This window comes from Ornithorhynchus anatinus, chromosome 4 (assembly GCF_004115215.2).
Source record: "Ornithorhynchus anatinus isolate Pmale09 chromosome 4, mOrnAna1.pri.v4, whole genome shotgun sequence".
Classification (NCBI taxonomy): domain Eukaryota; kingdom Metazoa; phylum Chordata; class Mammalia; order Monotremata; family Ornithorhynchidae; genus Ornithorhynchus; species Ornithorhynchus anatinus.
In genome coordinates this window covers 6,435,366-6,453,720 of record NC_041731.1, presented here as the reverse complement: position 1 = coordinate 6,453,720, position 18,355 = coordinate 6,435,366, and the positions used below count along the sequence as shown (strand labels likewise).

The following is an 18,355-nucleotide window of genomic DNA, read 5'->3' as shown; positions in this document are numbered from 1 at the left end:
AAATATAAGGTGGGGAATTGGATGAGTGAGGGTAGAAGTGAGCCCTCCGTTCCACTGAGATAAAGCCATTCCTGCCTGTCCTAAAATGGCAGTAGGAATGTAGGACATCAGCCATTAGTAAGGGTTATTAGAGTCTCCTAAGCTCTCTTTCTCGAATGACCTGACTGAAATGGGCACTGAGACAGGGGGTGGGACCAGATGACCCATCTAGCTCTCTTCCAACTCCACGACTGTACGGTATTTTGTAGTGCTCAGAGTATATGGAATGAGCCGAACAGGAGACAGGATATCTCTTCTGTTCCATATGGCCTGGTAGAAAGAGCACAGGATGGGGAATCAGTATTCTTTCCTTCATTTAGTCGTATTTATCGAGCGATTACTGTGAGTAATAACAGTAATAATAATTATGATGGTATTTGTTAAGCGCTTACGTCGTGCCAAGCACTGTTCTACACACTTGGGTAGATACAAGGTGATCAGGTTGTCCCACGTAGGGCTCACAGTCTTAATCCCCATTTTAAAGATGAGGACTGAGGCACAGAGAAGTTAAGTGACTTGCCCAAAAGTCACACAGCTGACACATGGCAGAATCGGGATTAGAACTCACGACCTCTGACTCCCAAGCCCGTGCTCTTTCCACTAAGCCACACTGCTTCTCGGTAGAACACTGTAGTAAGTGCCTGGCAGATGGCTACCTGCCGGCCGTATGTCACCTCAGGTGAGTTACTTCATTTCTCTATGCCTCGGTTTCCTCATCTGTCAAATGGGGATTCACTACCGGTTCTCCCTCCTCTTCAGACTCTAAGCCTTGTGTAGGACAGGGCCCAAATCTGGTCTGATGATTCTATATTGGCCCCAGTACTTAGCACGGGGCTTGGCACATCGCAAGTGCTCAACCAATACCACAGTCATCCCCAAGGATGGAAAAAGGGGCGAGCAGGTACGATGGGTCACGGACGTTTTCTAGTGTAACTTTCCTTGCAGGAGTTCATGTCCTTGGCGTGCTTCCATGTCTGAGAGGGAAAATATCTATAAATGGAACATGGCCCCCACGCGGAACTCCGCTGACATCATCTAATTACACAGCCTGTGTCTTCTTGCCCAGAATAATTTACAATTCTCAAAAAAAACCCCCAAAACCCCCTCAAAACCACAGTCAGATGGAGCAGACGTGTGTACCGTAAGACCCCGTGTACAGTGGGACCTCTGCAGCCCAGAGTCAGCCCAGAGTCCCGGGCTCACCGGCTCCGAGAAACCGGGAAGGGGTGTTTCCTGCTCCCGCCGGGGTTTATTTTTTGTGTGGTATTTGTTAAATGCTCACTATGTGCCACGCACTGTATTAAGCAGTGTAGTAGATACAAGTCGATCAAGTTGGACACAGTCCCTGTCCTACGAGGGGCTCACAGTCTTAATTCCTACTTTACAGTCGAGGTAACGGAGGCCCAGAGAAGTGAAGTGACTTCCCCAAGGTCACTCTGCAGACAAGTGGCTGAACCGGGACTAGAAACCTGGTCCTTCCGACTCCCAGGCTCGTGCTGTATCCAGGAGGCCACGCTGCTTTTCTAAGGGTTCCTCTGCTAAACACCGCTTTGGGTTCTAGGAGCCAGGAGACCTGGGTTCTAGTCCCGGCTCTGCCGCTTGCGGCACCCCCGCTCATCTACACTCTTGTGGCACTTGGCTCCCCAGCGAGAACCCGAAGGGCAGGGAAGAGGGAGTCGGGGGTGGCCCTGGGCCAGCCACCGGCATTAGCGTCAACTCCTCTGCGCGGTCTCCCTGTGGTGAGGAATCTATGAGAAGCAGCGTGGCTCAGTGGAAAGAGCACGGGCTTGGGAGTCAGAGGTCACGAGTTCGAAATCCGGCTCTGCCACTCGTCAGCTGTGTGACCGTGGGCGAGTCGCTTCACTTCTCTGGGCCTCACTTACCTCATCTGCAAAATGGGGATTAACTGTGACCCTCACGTGGGACGTCCTGATGACCCTGTATCTACCCCAGCGCTTAGAACAGTGCTCGGCACACGGTAAGCGCTTAACAAATACCAACATCATCGCTGTGGGCCGGAGCCTGTCATGGCTGCCGGGAGACTCCATCCAGATTTCATCCATCCTAGCTGGAGACCCGGCTTCGTGGGGCCCCCCCGTTCAAAGCACTGAGCATCTCGAGGTGTCTCCCTCACCTTCCCTCGTCTGTCTCAGTCCTCTTCGGCCACAGCTGCGTTGAGTTACCAGCCGCTCCGACAGACCCACCAGCCGGCCGCTGGACGCTCAGGGAAGCAGCGTGGCCCGGCGGAAACAGCGCGGGCCTGGGTTCTAAACCCGCCGCCGCCATTTGCCTGCACTGTGACCTTCTCTGTGCCTCAGTTTCCTCATCTGAAAAATGGGGATTCAATACCTGTTCTCCCTCCCTCTTAGACCGTGACCCCCATGCGGGATGGGGAGTGTGTTCGACCTATCTTGTATCTACCCCAGTGTGTGGTACAGTGTTTGGCCCAGAATAAGCGTTTAACCAATAGCGCCATGTTTCTTTTTTTCTTTTGGTGGCTCCTTGTGACCCATGACCTTGGAGCGCCTATCCGCTACATCCCTGTTTCCCTCTCCCATTCCAGTGAGATTCCCTTTTTTAGGACAGGCCTCCTGCTGGAATGGGTCGTGTCTCCTTCCTATAAACACTCGCCCAGGGGCATTAAGGAAAGCATCCTCCCCTAGCCTTACTGGTGTTTATGCCAGCCCGCTAAGTGCTTTTGATTAATCAATCACTGGTATTTATCGAGCGCTTACCGTGTGCAGACCACTGTACTAAGCGCTTGGGAGAGTACAATACAAGAGAGTGGCTAGACAGGTTCCACATCCACAACACCCCTTCCGGTAATCCGGTAATTAAAGTGTAATCAATCAATCAATCGCGCTTACGCCCTGGGATTTGCTTCCTTTTCTTCATCTACATACATATCCGTAATTTATTTATTTATATTAATGTCTATCTCCTCCTCTAGACAGCAAACTCCTCGTGGGCAAGGGAACCTTTTGACCGTGAGCTCGTTTTGGGCAGGGAATGGGTTGTCGTACTCTCCCAAGCACTTAGTACAGTGCTCTGCACACAGTCGGTGCTCAATAAATACTACTGAACGAATGAGACTATGAACCCTGTTATACTGTACTCTCCCAAGTGCTTAGTACAGTTCTCTGCACACGGTGAGGGCTCAATAAATACCACTGCTTTATCGATCGTTTAAATGGTACATTCGGTGATTTATCTTGATCATCCTAGTTGTACGAAAGTGCATGCCGGTCTCTCCCCTTCTAATGCCACTCGTCAGCTGTGCGGCTGTGGGCAAGTCACTTCCCTTCTCTGGGCCTCAGTTCCCTCATCTGTAAAATGGGGATTAAGACTGTGAGCCCCACGTGGGACGACCTGATTCCCCTGTGTCTACCCCAGCGCTGAGAACTGTGCTCTGCGCATAGTAAGCGCTTAACAAATACCAACACTATTATTATTAATGCAAGTTTACTGTGGAGGGGGACTTTGTTGCTCTTTTCCAAGTCCTCGGGGCGATGCACTGTACCCAGTGGGTGCTCCATAAATACTAAGCGCTCCCGGACCAAAAGCAGAAGAGGGAGGCAGATGCCAATGGGCCTAAAGAGCCGTCTGCGGCCCGAGACCAGCCTAGAGCACCGAGGTTCCCGTCAACAGTGCGGTGACCTCAGGCCATGGGGTCCGGCCTCTCCCACCATAATGAGTGCTATCGAATGTGCTGGGCGCTTAGTACAGCGCTCTGCACTCAATAAACACCACTGACTGATGGGATGTGAAAGCCGCTGCGGGCCGGGAACGTGTCGGTTATACTGATGCGTTGGCCTCTCCCAAATGCTCGGCTCACAGTAAGCACACAGTAAGCACTCGATAGATACGATTGATTGATTGATTGAAAGCCGGTCTGGCTCACACGAGTTCGGGTTGCAAATCTGGTCTCACTGTAGGCCCGCTCCCTCCTCCCCGGCCTGACGCCATCGCCTCGGAGGTGGGCGAACGGGTGGGACTCACCGGGTTTCTGATACCAGCCGAAGGGGTAGGTTCCGAGCCCCGCGGGCGGAGAGCTGCAGTCCGAAACTTGCCAGGAGGGTCCGTGTTCCTCGCCGCACGACTGGAACCCCAGGTTGCTGAGTGTCAAGCACTGCGCCTCACCCCCTGGGAAGGAAAGAAAGCAGTCGGCACAACGAACCTCCTCCGCCGGGGAGAGCGCGCTGACGCCCCTCCAAGAGAACCCGACGGGGGCAGCTATTTTGCGCTTCGAGAACGAGCGCCTTGCAGTCATTCGAGCCGACGGAGAGTCCCCCGGGAGCCATCTTGGCCCGATCTCTAGCTGAGCCAGGGTAAAAAGGGGGACCTTTCCGGGCCTCACTTTCCTCGTCTGTAAAATGGGGATTCCATAATGCCATAATGATAATAATATAATAATGCTATAATGATAATAGCATTAGTTAAGCGCTTACTAGGTGTCAAGCATAATTCTAAGCACTGGGGTAGATACCAACTAATAATAATAATAACAATGTTGGTATTTGTTAAGCTCTTACTAGGTGCAGAGCACTGTTCTAAGCACTGGGGGAGATACAGGGTAATCAGGTCGTCCCACGTGAGGCTCACAGTTCATCCCCATTTTACAGATGAGGGAACTGAGGCACAGAGAAGTGAAGTGACCTGCCCAGAGTCACACAGCTGACAAGTGGCAGAGCCGGGATCCGAACCCATGACCTCTGACTCCCAAGCTCGGGCTCTTTCCACTGAGCCATGCTGCTTCTCAGATTGGACACACTCCCTGTCCCACATGGGGCTCACAGTCTTACTCTCCATTTTACAGATGAGGTAACCGAGGCATAGAGAACTGAAATGACTTGCCCAAGGTCACACAGCAGACAAGTGGCAGAGCCGGGATTAGAACCCAGGTCCTTTTCACTCCCAGGCCCACTAGGCTCTGTGGGACAGGGACTGTGTGCAATCTCATTATCTTGCACCTGCCCCAGTACTCATCACAGTGTTTGGCACATAGTAAACACTTAACGGTAGCATAACTATTATTATTATTATGCAGCAAGCAATTTTGAAGGTGGAAATTAACTTAGGGATTCAAATATGGTCATTACCGATAAAACACTACCACGGTGACTGCAATAATAACGTTGGTAACTGTTAAGCGCTTACTATGTGCAGAGCACTGCTCTAAGCGCTGGGATAGGTACAAGGTTATCAGGTTGTCCCACGTGGGGCGCACGGTCTTAATCCCCATTTTACAGATGAGGTCACTGAGGCACAGAGAAGTGAAGTGACTTGCCCAGAGTCACACAGCTGAGAAGTGGCAGAAGCGGGATGAATTTGATGCAGGAATTTTCCTTCGTTGAAACGTCACAAGATGTTGGGAACAGTAGACACGGCACAGGTTCCAGGCTGCTAGTTGCCCGGCTACGGGGCAGTGGGACGCAGGACTTCCCGGGCTCCAACCGGAGGAGAGGACAGAGACCCCACTGACCGGGAGGCTCTGGGCGGGAGTTCCACGGCGGATTTGTGATCTTTTCTCATTAATCACGGTTGGTGCCTTGATATTTAGAAAGGGGCAACCGCCCAGAGGTTGGCCTGCTACCCGTCACCGTGAGAAAGGCACGGGACCACCACCTGTTTAGCCCCCATTGCTTCTAGGGCTCCCAAAGTGGCATTTAATGATTAGAAGAAAGGGGGTAGGGGGTGTGTACGCGCACACTCCAAGGAGAGGAGTTATCTTGGGAGTAACACGCCCTGCCCACCCCAGTGCCATTCCGAGAGCCTCAAACAAGGGCGAGGAGCCCCTGGGGCACAGGCGGGGATGCACCTCCGGACGGAGAGCCGTTGAGAAATCCAAAGCCCCGGCAGCAAGGATCGGCATCACAGCGCTGTTCGCACTCCAAAAACCTGAGAAGGGAACGGGAAATAGATCACGGACCCCATCCGCCGCAGAGACCGCTGTTTCACCAGGCTAGACTGACGACCGGCTCCCGTCCGGGGCAGGGCTGCCGGGGGCCGGGTTCGGAATCACCCCCTGAGGCCCGGCGCCTTCAGCTCTCCGGGAGGCAGGGGGACAAGGGAACTAAGTCCCAGGATTTCCGGGTCTCGGTGCCCAGCAGGAGAGGAACCGGGGCTAAGGGGACCAGGAGCAGAACCAGAGCTCTCGCGGCACAAACGGCCCCACGTCGGACCCTACTGACTCTCCAGGTGTTGAGCCGTGGAATTCCCAGCCTTCCCTGACGGGGGGCCAATCCCTCTCCCGGTCGCTGCCCACTCCGAGACTCCTCCTGCAGCGGTGGGCTCCACCACGTCACTGAACCGTCTTTAAACCTTCCGCCCGCGGCCTACGGCCTACGGCCACCCGTCCCCCGTGCACGTCCCTCCCAGCAGAGCTATGGCGCCGAGGCCGTGGCAGCCCCGCAAAACGAGACAGAACCTCATCTTACCCCTCGGAAATGGACTTTCCGCCGACGGAAACGTGGTTTTGCACCGAAACCCCCGTCAGCTTCTGGAAGGGCAGGCGCGTGTAGAAGTTCTTCACCCTCTCTCCCGGGACAACTAGGCGGAGGAAGGAAAAGATTATCACCGTTTCCTGACCAGGAAGCAAGATGGAAAACTTTCCAGAGATCCCGGTGGGGTTTCCGCAGCCCGGGAGGGATTCGGACCAGTCCGGTGTCATCTCCCCTTGCCCGCTACTCAAGACTAATGCCCCTCCCACGGGAGGACCACAAGCTCAACCAGAGCTCTCAGGTCTTCCCCACAATCAAACAGCGTGGCCTTGTGGAAAGACCGAAAGCCTGAGAGTCAGAGGGCTTGTGTTCTAATCCTGCTCTATCACTGCTTGCCGTCAAACCTCGGACAAGTCAACTTAACCTCTCTGTGTCTTAGTTCCTCAACTGTAAAATGGAGATTAAATATGCATTTTCCCTCCTACTGAGACTGTGAGCCCCAAAAGGGACTGGGACCATGTCTTACCTAATTAACCTGTCCCTACTTCAGCACTTAGTGTTAGACACACATTAAGCGTTTACTAGATATTATTTAAAAAACCCCAGTGCTTAGCACTCGGAAAGCTGGAAAGTGGCCCCACCTACTGAAATTTCAGCCCCGCCCACTTTGGTTCCCGAGGGATGATTAGCACAGCGGATAGAGCACGGCCCTGGGAGTCGGAAGGACCTGGGTTCTAATCCCCGCTCTGCCTCCTGTCTGCTGTGTGACCTGGGACGGGTCACTTCTCTTCTCTGGGCCCCAGTTACGCCATCTGTAAAATGGGGATTAAGACTGTGAGCCCCACCCGGGGCAGGGATTGTGTCCAACCTAAGGAAGTTGTGTCTACCCTAGCGCTTAGCACATAGTGAGTGCTTAACAAATACCATCATCATCATTATGATTATTCGAATTGAATCAGGCCACCTTGGATCCCGTCCTGGGCCGCCCGATGGTGCCTCACCTTCTCTCTGGTAGAGGGAGAGTGGCCGGCGGGGCAGGACCACTCGGCAGCTGCCAGCAGTCAGTTCGTCAAGTGGGCCGCATGTCCGGGCCTCCGGGTAGAGGACGCAGGTGAAGGGGGCCGTGCCAGTCGAGTCCTGCAGCGCTGCCAGCCGGCAGAACCCTTCTTCCTGGGCACACCCTGAGGAGCGGAGAACGTCGCCGCTCGTTATCGGGGACTAGCAATCCTCCACCGCCCCCACCCCGGCTCCTCAGGCACTTCTGTGGTCGGGACCGAGCTGCTGCCTGAGGGTAAACCACCCTCCTCTCGGTGGGAAGGAAACGGAATCACCGGTCACCTCTAAACTGACGGAACCATCCTCAGGGACACGGTGGGAGAGGAGGTGGGGGGCTTTTATAACTTAAGAGCCATCTGTCAGCCCCACTGAACTGAATCTGCCCCTCTAGTCTATGAGCTTGTTGTGGGCAGGGACTGTGTCTATTGTTATATTGTACTCTCTCAAGAGCTTAGTGCAGTGCTCTGCACCAGTAAGCGTTCAATAAATACGACTGACTGACTGCCAGACCTTTGAGATCCCTCGATAGATTGGGATCTCCTTGTGGGCAAGGATTACGTTTCCTCTACGTACTATATTTTCCAAGCTGTTAGTACAGAGCTTTGCATAGAGCAGTCTTGAACACAGGACCGCTGTACCATCCCCCCCACCCAGTCGACCTCCTGGTGGACAGCGCCCGGCCTCGAGGCCCTTACGTGAGAGGCACCAGAGCTCTGCCTGTCGCCGGGCTGAAAACCGGGGAGCGAGGAGCCGGTACTCCCAGCCGGGCAAGGGGTGGGACTCGTCCACGACGACCTGAGAGGCGTCCAGCGGGGAGAAGAGGCCGGCCGCTGACTCTGAAAAACAAAAGACCCCGTCACTCGAGCCAGAGGGCAAGGGGGCGAGGGAAGGAGCGAACAGATCCTCCGGCCGCGTTCTTGGTGAGGTGGACCCCGACCGCACCTCCACGGGAGATGCCGGCGAGTCTCCGGGCCCCGGCTCCCCAGACAGGCCAGGCCGGGGTCGAGGGTTCGAGGCAACCTGTGAATATCCGGCCAATTGGACTCCGTGGTTAGTCTCTCCTATCGGTCTCAGACGGGAACGTCTGGCCACGGAACCGTGCTGAATTTCCCTCTTCAAATGCTCCAGAAATCTCAGTCCACAAGGGGCTTATTACAATGGGTCTTATTACTATTATAATAATGATGCTTATTATTATATCTGTTAACCACTTACTATGTGGCAAGCACTGTTCTAACCTCTGGGGTGATAATAATACTAATAATGTTGGTATTTGTTAAGCGCTTACTATGCGCAGAGCACTGTTCTAAGCACTGGGGTAAATACAGGGTAATCAGGTTGATCCCACGTGAGGCTCACAGTTAATCCCCATTTTACAGATGAGGTAACTGAGGCACAGAGAAGTGAAGTGACTTGCACACAAGCCACACAAGTGACTTGTCCCACAGCTGACGAGTGGCAGAGCGGGGAGTCGAACTCATGACCTCTGACTCCGAAGCCCAGGCTCTTTTCCACCGAGCCACGTAGATACAAGCTCGTCGGGTTGGATACGGTTCCTGTCCCACGGTGGGCACACGGTTAAGTAGGAGAGGGGAATGGGTATTTAATTCCCATTTTACCGTTGAGGAAACTGAGGGACAGAGAAGTGAAGTGACTTGCCCAAGGTCACCCAGCAAGGAGCTGGGATTAGAATCAAGTAGCATCAGTCAGTGGATTTTATTGCACTCATACAGTGTGCAGAGCACTGTACTGAGTGCTTGGGAGAGCACACAGAATTAGCAGACAGGATTCCAGCCCCTGATGAGCTTACCGACTAGAGGGGGAGTGAACTGAACGGGGAGAGAACCAAAGTCCCCTGACTCCCAGGCCTGTGCTCTTTCCAATTGGCTACGCTGTTAGGCCGTTAGGTCTGGGATGCCGGGGTGGCCAGAGCCAGGGCCTGGACCAGCCTCTCCCAGAGCCCAGAAGGCCACGTGGCAACCTGTCGGCCACTCTGGTTGCCGGGGGTACCCTGGCAGCGGTGGCCTGTGGCCAGAACCGAATGCCGGGAGCAGAGAGGGGCCTGAGGAACCTCCTCCCCCCGGCCGCCAACAACTGCCTCTTCACCGATTTCGTCCTCAGCCCCCTGGCTTGTCGACAACTCCGGAAACAGCATGGCAGAGTGGATAGAGTACGGGCCTGAGAGTCAGAGGTCACGCGTTCTAATCCCAGCTCCACCACTTGTCCACTGTGTGGCCTTAGGCAAGTCAGTTTATTTCTCTGTGCCTCAGTTACCTCATCTGTAAAATGAGGATTAAGACCGTGAGCCCCATGTGGGACAGGGACTGCGCCCAACCCGATTGGGCTGTATCCATCCCAGTGCTCAGAAGAGTGCCTGGCACTCAGTAAGCGGTTAACAGATATCATCATTATTATTATTATCATCATCACCTGCTGCTGTCCGCTCACTGATCTCGTTCTTTGAATCTGCCTCCCCACACTGAGACCGAGAGGTCCAGATGGAGAAGGGCCTGGGTCCAATTTGATTGTTCCGAACCTACCCCGGCACTTAGCACAGTGCTTGGCACACAGTAAGTGCTCAGTAGAGACCATAACCAACCAGACGATTGACTTTTAAAACAATGTTAGAAGACAACAAAGCACAGGAAGTTCTGAAGGTGGAAATCCTAGATAGGCTTCTTATTTCCTGTTTGACTTGAGGCAAGTCACTTAATCTGTTTATGCTCTGCTCCAGTTTCCTCTTCTGAAACACCACCGCAAATAGGTCAGTTTCACAAGCCAATTATGGAAAATGACAAAATGAAAACGATGTGGCATCCATAATTGGCTTCAGCAACAGCAGGGGGGCCATTTCACAGGTGAAGGTGCTTAGAACAGTCCTTGGCACATAGTAAGTGCTTTAACAATTACCATTGTTATGATTGTTAGTGACTATCAAGACTGGAAGCTGTTTATGGGCAGGGACTGTGTCCACTGATTCTGTTGTACTGTACACTTCCAAGCGCTCAGTACAGAGAAGCAGTGTGGCTCAGTGGAAAGAGGCTGGGCTTGGGAGTCAGAGGTCATGGGTTCGAATCCCGGCTCTGCCACTTGTCAGCTATGTGACTATGGGCAAGTCACTTCACTTCTCTGTGCCTCAGTTACCTCATCTGAAAAATGGGGATTAAGACTATGAGCCGCACGCGGGACAACCTGATTACCCTGTATCTACCCCAGGGTTTAGAACAGTGCTCTGCACATAGTAAGCGCTTAACAAATACCAACATTATTATTATTATTACAGTTGCTCTGCACACAGCAAGCATTCAATAAATACCATTGGTTGATTGATTAGTGAGAGCCTCACTCCCCACTTATGAAGCGAAACAATGGTCTGAGAGACAAAGTTATCTATCAGTCATAACGATAATAATCGCGATATTTGTAACATGCTTACTATGTGGCAAGCACTGCACTGAACGCTGGGGCGGTTACAAAATAAGCAGATTAGATACGATCCCTGCCCTACATGGGGCCCGCGGTCTAAGTAGGAAGGAGAACGGCCATTTAATTTCTAGTTTACAGAGATGGAAACCGAGACACAGAGACACAGAAACCGAGACTCGCTCAAGGTCACCCAGCAGGCAAGCGGCGGAGCCGGGATTAAAACCCAGGACACCTGACTCCCTGGCCCGTGCTCATTTTCCACCCATTCTCTTCATCTTTTCAATGTCTGAGGCTTCCCTTCTGCATGTCAGCTTCTCAGAGGCAAGGCCTTTGTGTGATGTCTACTGAACTCTCCCGTGAGTCTAGTCCAGTGCTCTGCACCCAATAAGCACCCAGCACAGTGCTCAGCCAGGCCGACACCCAGGCCAGGGCCCCGCATCGAGGCGGTGTCCAATTAATATGATCGATGATTGATTGACTGATTGAATGGTGAAGGGATAAGGGGCCGTAACTTGTCAGAATGAGAGCTTGGAACTTTGAATCTCTGCGTTTCTCAGTTTCGGGAGACCCAGAGAGCTGAACTTCTCTTCGGGGCTTGGATCTCTGGAAAGCCGTGAGCCGCTGCCAAGAAATCAGAGATCCTGAGGGAATGGCGGAAAGCAAGTGGAGAAACTCAGGTCTTGGCAAGCAAAGAAAGAATCCGAAGACGGGAAGGATTTCTTCCCAAATCACGGCCTTGTTTTTTTAAGCTCAGGAATTCCTCCAGCCGAGGGCGTGATATCAACAGAGCTTTCCGCTCACACAGTCTTTGACTCCAAGTCGGACCCTCTGGCTCCCTGGCTTGCCCGGTTCAGCCACCCTCTTCGGGCTGCCTCCCTAATCTGCTTCAATAGCCACCCTCCACCCCGTAGACTGTAAACTCTATGCGGGCAGGTATCGCATCCCACAACTCTGTCGAACTGTACTCTCCCAAGCGCTCAGTTCAGTGCTCTGCACACAGTGAGCGTTCAATAAATCCCATTGATTGACGGGACCAGATTAACGGCATGACCATTTCTGACTTTCCCGCTCTCACTGAAGAATGCCTGCCAGTGAGACGGGGACTCAAATATGTTTTTACCTCTCCCATTTCAGAGAGCCACAGTGGCTAATGGCCCCTTCGAAAAGGTGCATGGGAAGTCCAGATTCGTCATTCTTATTATTCTTGTTATCATTAGGACCGTACTGGGTTGGGTATCTTCACTTCGATTTTCTTCCCTCCCTCCCAGCTTCTCACTAAAGCTACAAAATCCAGACAGCGTCTGGCCGGAGATGAATTGGGAAATCCGGCGGACCGTTATTTCATCTCCCGAGGCGATGGGATGAGATTTCTTTGCCAGTAAAACACTCTAGCAGAGCATGGAGTGGCTAGCTATAATTCTACTAAGCTTCCGGGGCGGGCCAAAGCCTGCTGGAACCGTCTGCTTCCCCCCGTTCGATTGTAAGAACCTTTTAGATTGGGACCAAGTAGCGCTTGGTGATCACTTAATCAATCATAATTATTGAGCATTTACTGCTTGAAGAGCACTGTGCTAAACCCTCAAGAAGCTTACAGTCTTTTGAGGAAGACGGGAAAGTACCCCCAGTTGGGTACCCAATCTAAGAGGGCGAGAGGGAGATGAGGGGTACCCCACTTTGAAGATGAGGAAACTAGGTTCAGAGAGGTTAAGTGACTAGTCCAAGGTCAAACGACAGACCAGGGAAGAGGGAAGAGTTGGGATTAAAATTCTGGCCTTCTGACTCTCAGCCCCAGGGTCTATCCACTAGGCAACCCTGCCGCTTTCCTGAAGAAAGGATCTTTTCTGGTGTGTGTGTCTGTGTGTGTGTGTGTGTGGGGGGGGGTTCTATACAATTAGACCGATTTCCCTTCAGTTCAGGAAGGTTTAGTTGTTGCAGTTAAGAGATCCATTCTTGGAGAAGAGTCATAAAGAAACTTTCTGGTGATTTTTGAACAAGTGTCAGCCCTGACTGCCCTTACAGGAGAATTCTAGAAGTAGCAGAAGGGACAGGGGAAGAATGGTATTGCTGCCTGGTCGGCAAAGAGCGGCACTGAGAGCTAGAAGACCTCGAAGACCCTGTTCCCATTCCTGTGTGAAGACTTAACCTCTCTGGGCATTAATTGGGTCTTTTTACTCAATCAATGGTATTTAGCGAGTGCTTCCTAAGTGCAGAGCACTGTACTAAGCACTTGGAAGGGTCCAAGACGACAGAATTAGCAGACAAGTTCCCTGCAGGTCACGAGCTTACAGGCTAGAGGGGGAAACAGACATTAATATGAACAAATAATTCCCTTTTAGCTTGTAATACCTCTTAGCTCTTAAACCTCTTCTGGGTCAGGGGCTGACATGATTACCTCCTATCGTAGCGTTTGGCGTTCGGCATCTGGTACGTGCCCAATAAAGACCATCTCTACCATTAGGGAAAACCGTTATCCAAGTTATCCCGCATCATATAAAGGCTTAGTACCGAGCTTTGCATAGACTAAGCGCTCAATAAATACGATTGAATGAGAAATCCCTCACCCAGTGCAGCCCTATCTTCACTTGATCATCAGCCTCAGCTGTAAGCAAGCTCCCCGGCTTGGGGGCGGCACTCTGAACTGAGTGGTCCCCCCATCTATAATCGCTTGGTAGTGGACTCACGTTCCGTGACAGGCCGAGCACCTGTGGCTTCTGCTAGAGTCACCAATCAGGATGGGTCGTGCACAAAGTCTCAGGAGCAGAATCAGGAGCCCGTCTGCTCCCCTGACCCCATCCTCCCTGCCACCCTCACCCCCCGCCACCCCCGCTCCACTTTCTCGGCCCGGCGGCCCGCGGAGGATTACCTGTGAGAGGGGTGGTGTCCGGCCCCGGGAGCCGGCCGGCCTCGCACTCGGCTGCTGGACTTCGGACTGCCGCATCCGAATCTAGGGAAGAGGCCAGTGGGAATAGACCCTTTTGAGTTTACTCATTTCTATTCCAGTGGGTTGGGGGTCCCGCGGGCCAAGCGCACCCCTTGTCGGCAGCGTCGTTTACCCCAAATGATCCCGTTTTTCTGTGATGCGAAAGGTCGATGCCCAGTACAGTGCTCTGCCCCCACTAGGTGCCCGATTGACTGAAGTCCTCCTTACCTCTCCAGAGGTAGACCTGCTGAAAAGTAGAGACAGCTTCTTGAACTTCCTCTAGTGGCTCAGAACCTGAAACGAAAGTTCAAACCTCTCCATATTGATTTTGAAAATGGGATTCCTCCTCATCGCTCCTTTCACTTGCCCATATCCCTCCTCCCCTCCTTCCACACCTGAGTCTCTGCTCAGCCCCCTCTCACCTCCAAATCTTCATACTGGCTCCCGGCCCACACACGTTCTCCATGAAGTCTCCCCAGAAGAGCACAATCTGTGTCCAGGCCCTGTGTCTTTTTTTGTTTAATGCCACTCGTTAAATGCTAACTATGTACCAGGCCAAGTGCTGCGGTAGATACAAGCTAATCAGACTGGACTCTGTCCACTTCCCCTATGGGGCTCACGGCCTTAATCCCCATTTTACAGATGAGGTAACTGAAGCCCAGAGAAGTCGGGCGATTTTCCCAAGATCACACAGCAAACAAGTGGCAGAGCCAGGATTAGAACCCAGGTCTTCTGGCTTCCCACTAGGTCAAGCGGCTTCTGCAGCCTCCTTCCCCGCTGCCTGCCTTTCTAGGCAGCAATTTCTGGGCAGCTCTCTCGCCGGAGCCCTTAACACAGGGCTTCACCTACAGTAATCTTGAGATCAGGGATTTTATCTACTGACTTTACTTTATGCTCCCCAGTACTTAGGACAGTGTCTGCACAGAGCAAACACTCGATGAACCCCACCGAATGAATAAACACCAGAACACACGTTGGGCTGCTAAAACTTTTAGAAGGCCACATTTTCTCTTCCATGAGCTCTAAGACATCAGGATGTACTCTCCAAATAGAAGCCCTGGATCTTGGCTTCTTTCCTGCTTCCTGAGCAGATGCCCCAGGCGAGATGTTATTTGCACGGTCAGTTTTAAGTCATTAAGCGGGCCTCCCTCCCCGCAAACCGACACAGCTTCTGTAGAGTCTTTGATACATAGTAAGCGCTTAAGAAATACGCTAAAGAAACCCAAAACCAAACCAAAAAAAAACAAAAAACCTTAATGACTGGCCCAGGCCACTCCCTCCCCAACCCCTCGTGCTTGGCTTCCCAGGCTGGGTCAGGGGCCCCTGACCAGATCTCCCATTTGTCCACTTCCCCCAAGCTGTTTTCCAGCTTTCTGGAATCTGCACGCGCCTGAGAGCTTCTCTGCCAAGACCTTCTTTCCCCAACAGCTCCAAAGCCCCTGGGGCCGGTCCAGGATGTTTCGTCCATATGGTTCTCATTCATTTACCCTCCAAGATGTCTTCCAGAGTGAAAACTGCACCGTCTGAGGACTTTCTAAGTCTCTTTTCTTAGAAATGGGAGGCCTGCGCTGGCCAAGGGTGAATAGTTGGAGATACAGACAGGTTTCAACTGGAAATTCAGGAGAGGCAAGGATCGAATGGACTGCAGACTTGAAAAAACACACACCCCACACATACATCGGACAGTGAGGCAGCCCTGTCCTTCGATTCAAAAAGGATGATTTTGACTGTGATCTCTTCTCTCTGGGGCCTGACTTTTTGTTCTTTATTTTATAGTATTTGTTAAGTGTCTACTATGTGCCCGGGAGGGTACAAAGAGCTGGAATAGATATTAAGCTTGGGCACAAAGATGGACACAGTCCATGTCCCTCATGGGGATCCCAGCTTTAATCCTCATTTTACAGACGAGGTAACTGAGGTACAGAGAAGTTTAGTGACTTATTGAGAGAGAATGCCTGGCATACTGTGTTCTGGTCCCTGGGGTGAGCATTGCCCAGACCCCAGTAATGAAGAAGGGAAAGTTTGGCAGGAACTGTGCCCGAGTTGTATTTGCAGTGGCGAGGACGGTCTGCCCCGAGTCTTCCACACTCTCTCGGTCAGTCCCGCGTGCCCCGGGACACCCAGCAAATTCCCCTATGACCTCAACAGCGGCATAAAATGGTGGACCATCCACGAAACCGACGCTCAGAACGACCCGTCCTTCGGTCAGCCTTGGTGCCGCCCTCCCACCGGACTCCCAGGAACTTGCTTGTCTCCTCGAAGGGGCTCAGCACCGCCGTGGGAAAGCCTGCCCCAGTGGGTGCTACCCCCAGACCATCCTCCCTTTAGACTGCAAGCTCACCGTAGGCAGGGAACACGTCTACCAACACTTCTATATTGTACTCTCCCAAGCGCTTAGTACGGTGCGCTGCACACGGTGAGCGCTCCACAGATATCACCGTCTGATTAAATACGACTGATGGAGAGGCGTCCTGAAGGAAACCCCAGGGGGCCCGTGGGAGAAAGATCAAAGATGACAGGGAGTGGAAGGTGGCGGGAGGGCGAAGGAATGGACGGTTTACTCACTTGCAAAATCTTGCCCTGCCAGGCTCAGGAGGAACTGTCTCTTGGATGGGTCAGACTTCACCTGACCACAGAGTGTGCCCTCTGGAGCTTGGGACGGGGAGATGGGCCTCCGGTCGCTGGAATGGCACAGCAGGACATCGGGGGAGCTCAGAAGGCCACAGATGATCGTCCCTGCGGAGGGAATTGGAGGTTTATTGTACAAAGCCCTCCTTTCCTTTTCTTCAACTCTCTTCTGTGTCGCCCTGACTTGCCCCCTTTATTCATCCCCCCCTCTCAGCCTCACAGGACTTAGGTCCACATCTGTATTTTATTTATTTATATTAATGTCTGTCTCCCCTTTCAGACTGTAAACTCACTGTGGGTAGGGAATGTGTCTGTTCTATTGTTAGGTTGTACTCGTCCAAGCGCCTAGCACTAGTGCTCTGCACACAGTAAGCGCTCAGTAAATATAATTGACTGACTCCCAGGGGCTCAGTACACTGCCCAGAATGCAAAAAAACCCATCACGCTACCACTCTGCAGAAAAGAGAGGGCATCACCGGGGGGGGGGCAGGGTGATCATCCTCGAGACCGTAAGCTCGTTGGGGGCAGAGAACATGCCTACCAACTCCGTTGCAGTGTACTCTCCCAAGCTCTTAGTACAGTGCCCCGCAGGCAGGAAACGCTCAGTAAATACCCTTGATTATCACAAATGGAGAAATCCTGATTATTTTCCTGCTGCTGCTCCGTCGTCTACGCCACATCCTCCCCAGTGGACTGTGATTCATTTCCCACCTCCCCAGGCTCTATCAATGCAACAGCCACCCTAGCGCCTACGTATCTCCCGCCGGTTCTCAGCATGAAAATGTCAAAAGTCATTTCGGTTGTTAATCCTGCTATTTCATTCTGACATGCTCACATTGCTAAGTGCATATCTTGGTTCCTCTTCTTGTTTCCACGCACTCTAAATACTTACTGTCTGTCTATTTCCACCATTTGATTAAAAGTTCCTTGAAGGCAGGGAGCATGTGTATTTTCTCTAGCAGTTGGTAGAGAGTTTTAGTCAGTTAATTGTATTTATTGAGTTCTTACTGTGTGAGGAGCACTGTTCTAAGAGTTTGGGAGAGTACAACATACAATATAACAGACATGTTTCTTGCCCAGACTGAGTTTACAGTCTAGAGGGGGAGACAGTAATCTAAATAAAATTACAGATACGTGCATAAGTACTGTGGGGCTGGAAGGGGGGATGAATCAAGTCTAGGTGACGCAGAAGGGAGTGGGAGAAGATAGGAGGGCTTAGCAGACACCCAGTACAGAGCTCTACCCACAGTGGGTGCCCAGGACAGAGCTCTGCACCCAGTGGGTGCCCAGCACAGAGCTCTGTTCATAGTGGGCGCCCAGGACAGTAAGTACTCATTAGCTCCTCTGAAACGTGAAAATAAAACCAATGGAGGTTAGATAAAGTGGAGAGCAGAATGGTGTGGTGGCAGAAAAAGACGAGAGGGGCGAAGGATTTGGCAGACTCACAGAGAGGACTCAGCAGGGCTCAGCCCCTTCTCTTAAGGCAGACGTGATCTAATGATTTCCCCTCAAACTCAAAGTCCAGCCCACGCGGGGTGATCCCGCCTGCTTTCATTTAAAGAGCTCCGAGAATTGGGTGAGCAGAGCTTGGTTACGCCGGACCTCCCACGCTGACCTAGGGCTTACGGCCCAGTGGGACCCTGGCCAAGAATCCCGTAACTACGCTTCACGGGTTCAGTGTTTCAGGGAACGGGAACATTCTTCCACGTGGGATCTGAGGGAACACAGATTGAACCTCTTCCCCTCGAGAAGCCACCGATTGACCCGGGCCGCTGCTCGCGTCAAGAGAGCCCAGGTGCGAGCAAGCTCATCGGAAACCTCCTCTAGGTTCCTTGCCCCGATGCAG

At 52.4% G+C, this 18,355-nt stretch overlaps 1 protein-coding gene across 1 annotated transcript in view; it reads right to left on the bottom strand.

Moving 5' to 3' along the window:
• Window positions 1–18,355, bottom strand: part of TG (thyroglobulin) — a 141,215-nt gene that overhangs the window by 79,928 nt on the left and 42,932 nt on the right. The window contains exons 27-34 of the mRNA XM_039911929.1: window positions 16,447–16,617; window positions 14,110–14,175; window positions 13,825–13,905; window positions 8,231–8,371; window positions 7,481–7,660; window positions 6,477–6,588; window positions 5,858–5,937; window positions 4,039–4,182 (exon numbers count right to left, since the gene is read on the bottom strand). Coding sequence (XP_039767863.1) covers window positions 4,039–4,182; window positions 5,858–5,937; window positions 6,477–6,588; window positions 7,481–7,660; window positions 8,231–8,371; window positions 13,825–13,905; window positions 14,110–14,175; window positions 16,447–16,617 — 975 coding nt within the window. The remainder of the gene's footprint in view (window positions 1–4,038; window positions 4,183–5,857; window positions 5,938–6,476; window positions 6,589–7,480; window positions 7,661–8,230; window positions 8,372–13,824; window positions 13,906–14,109; window positions 14,176–16,446; window positions 16,618–18,355) is intronic.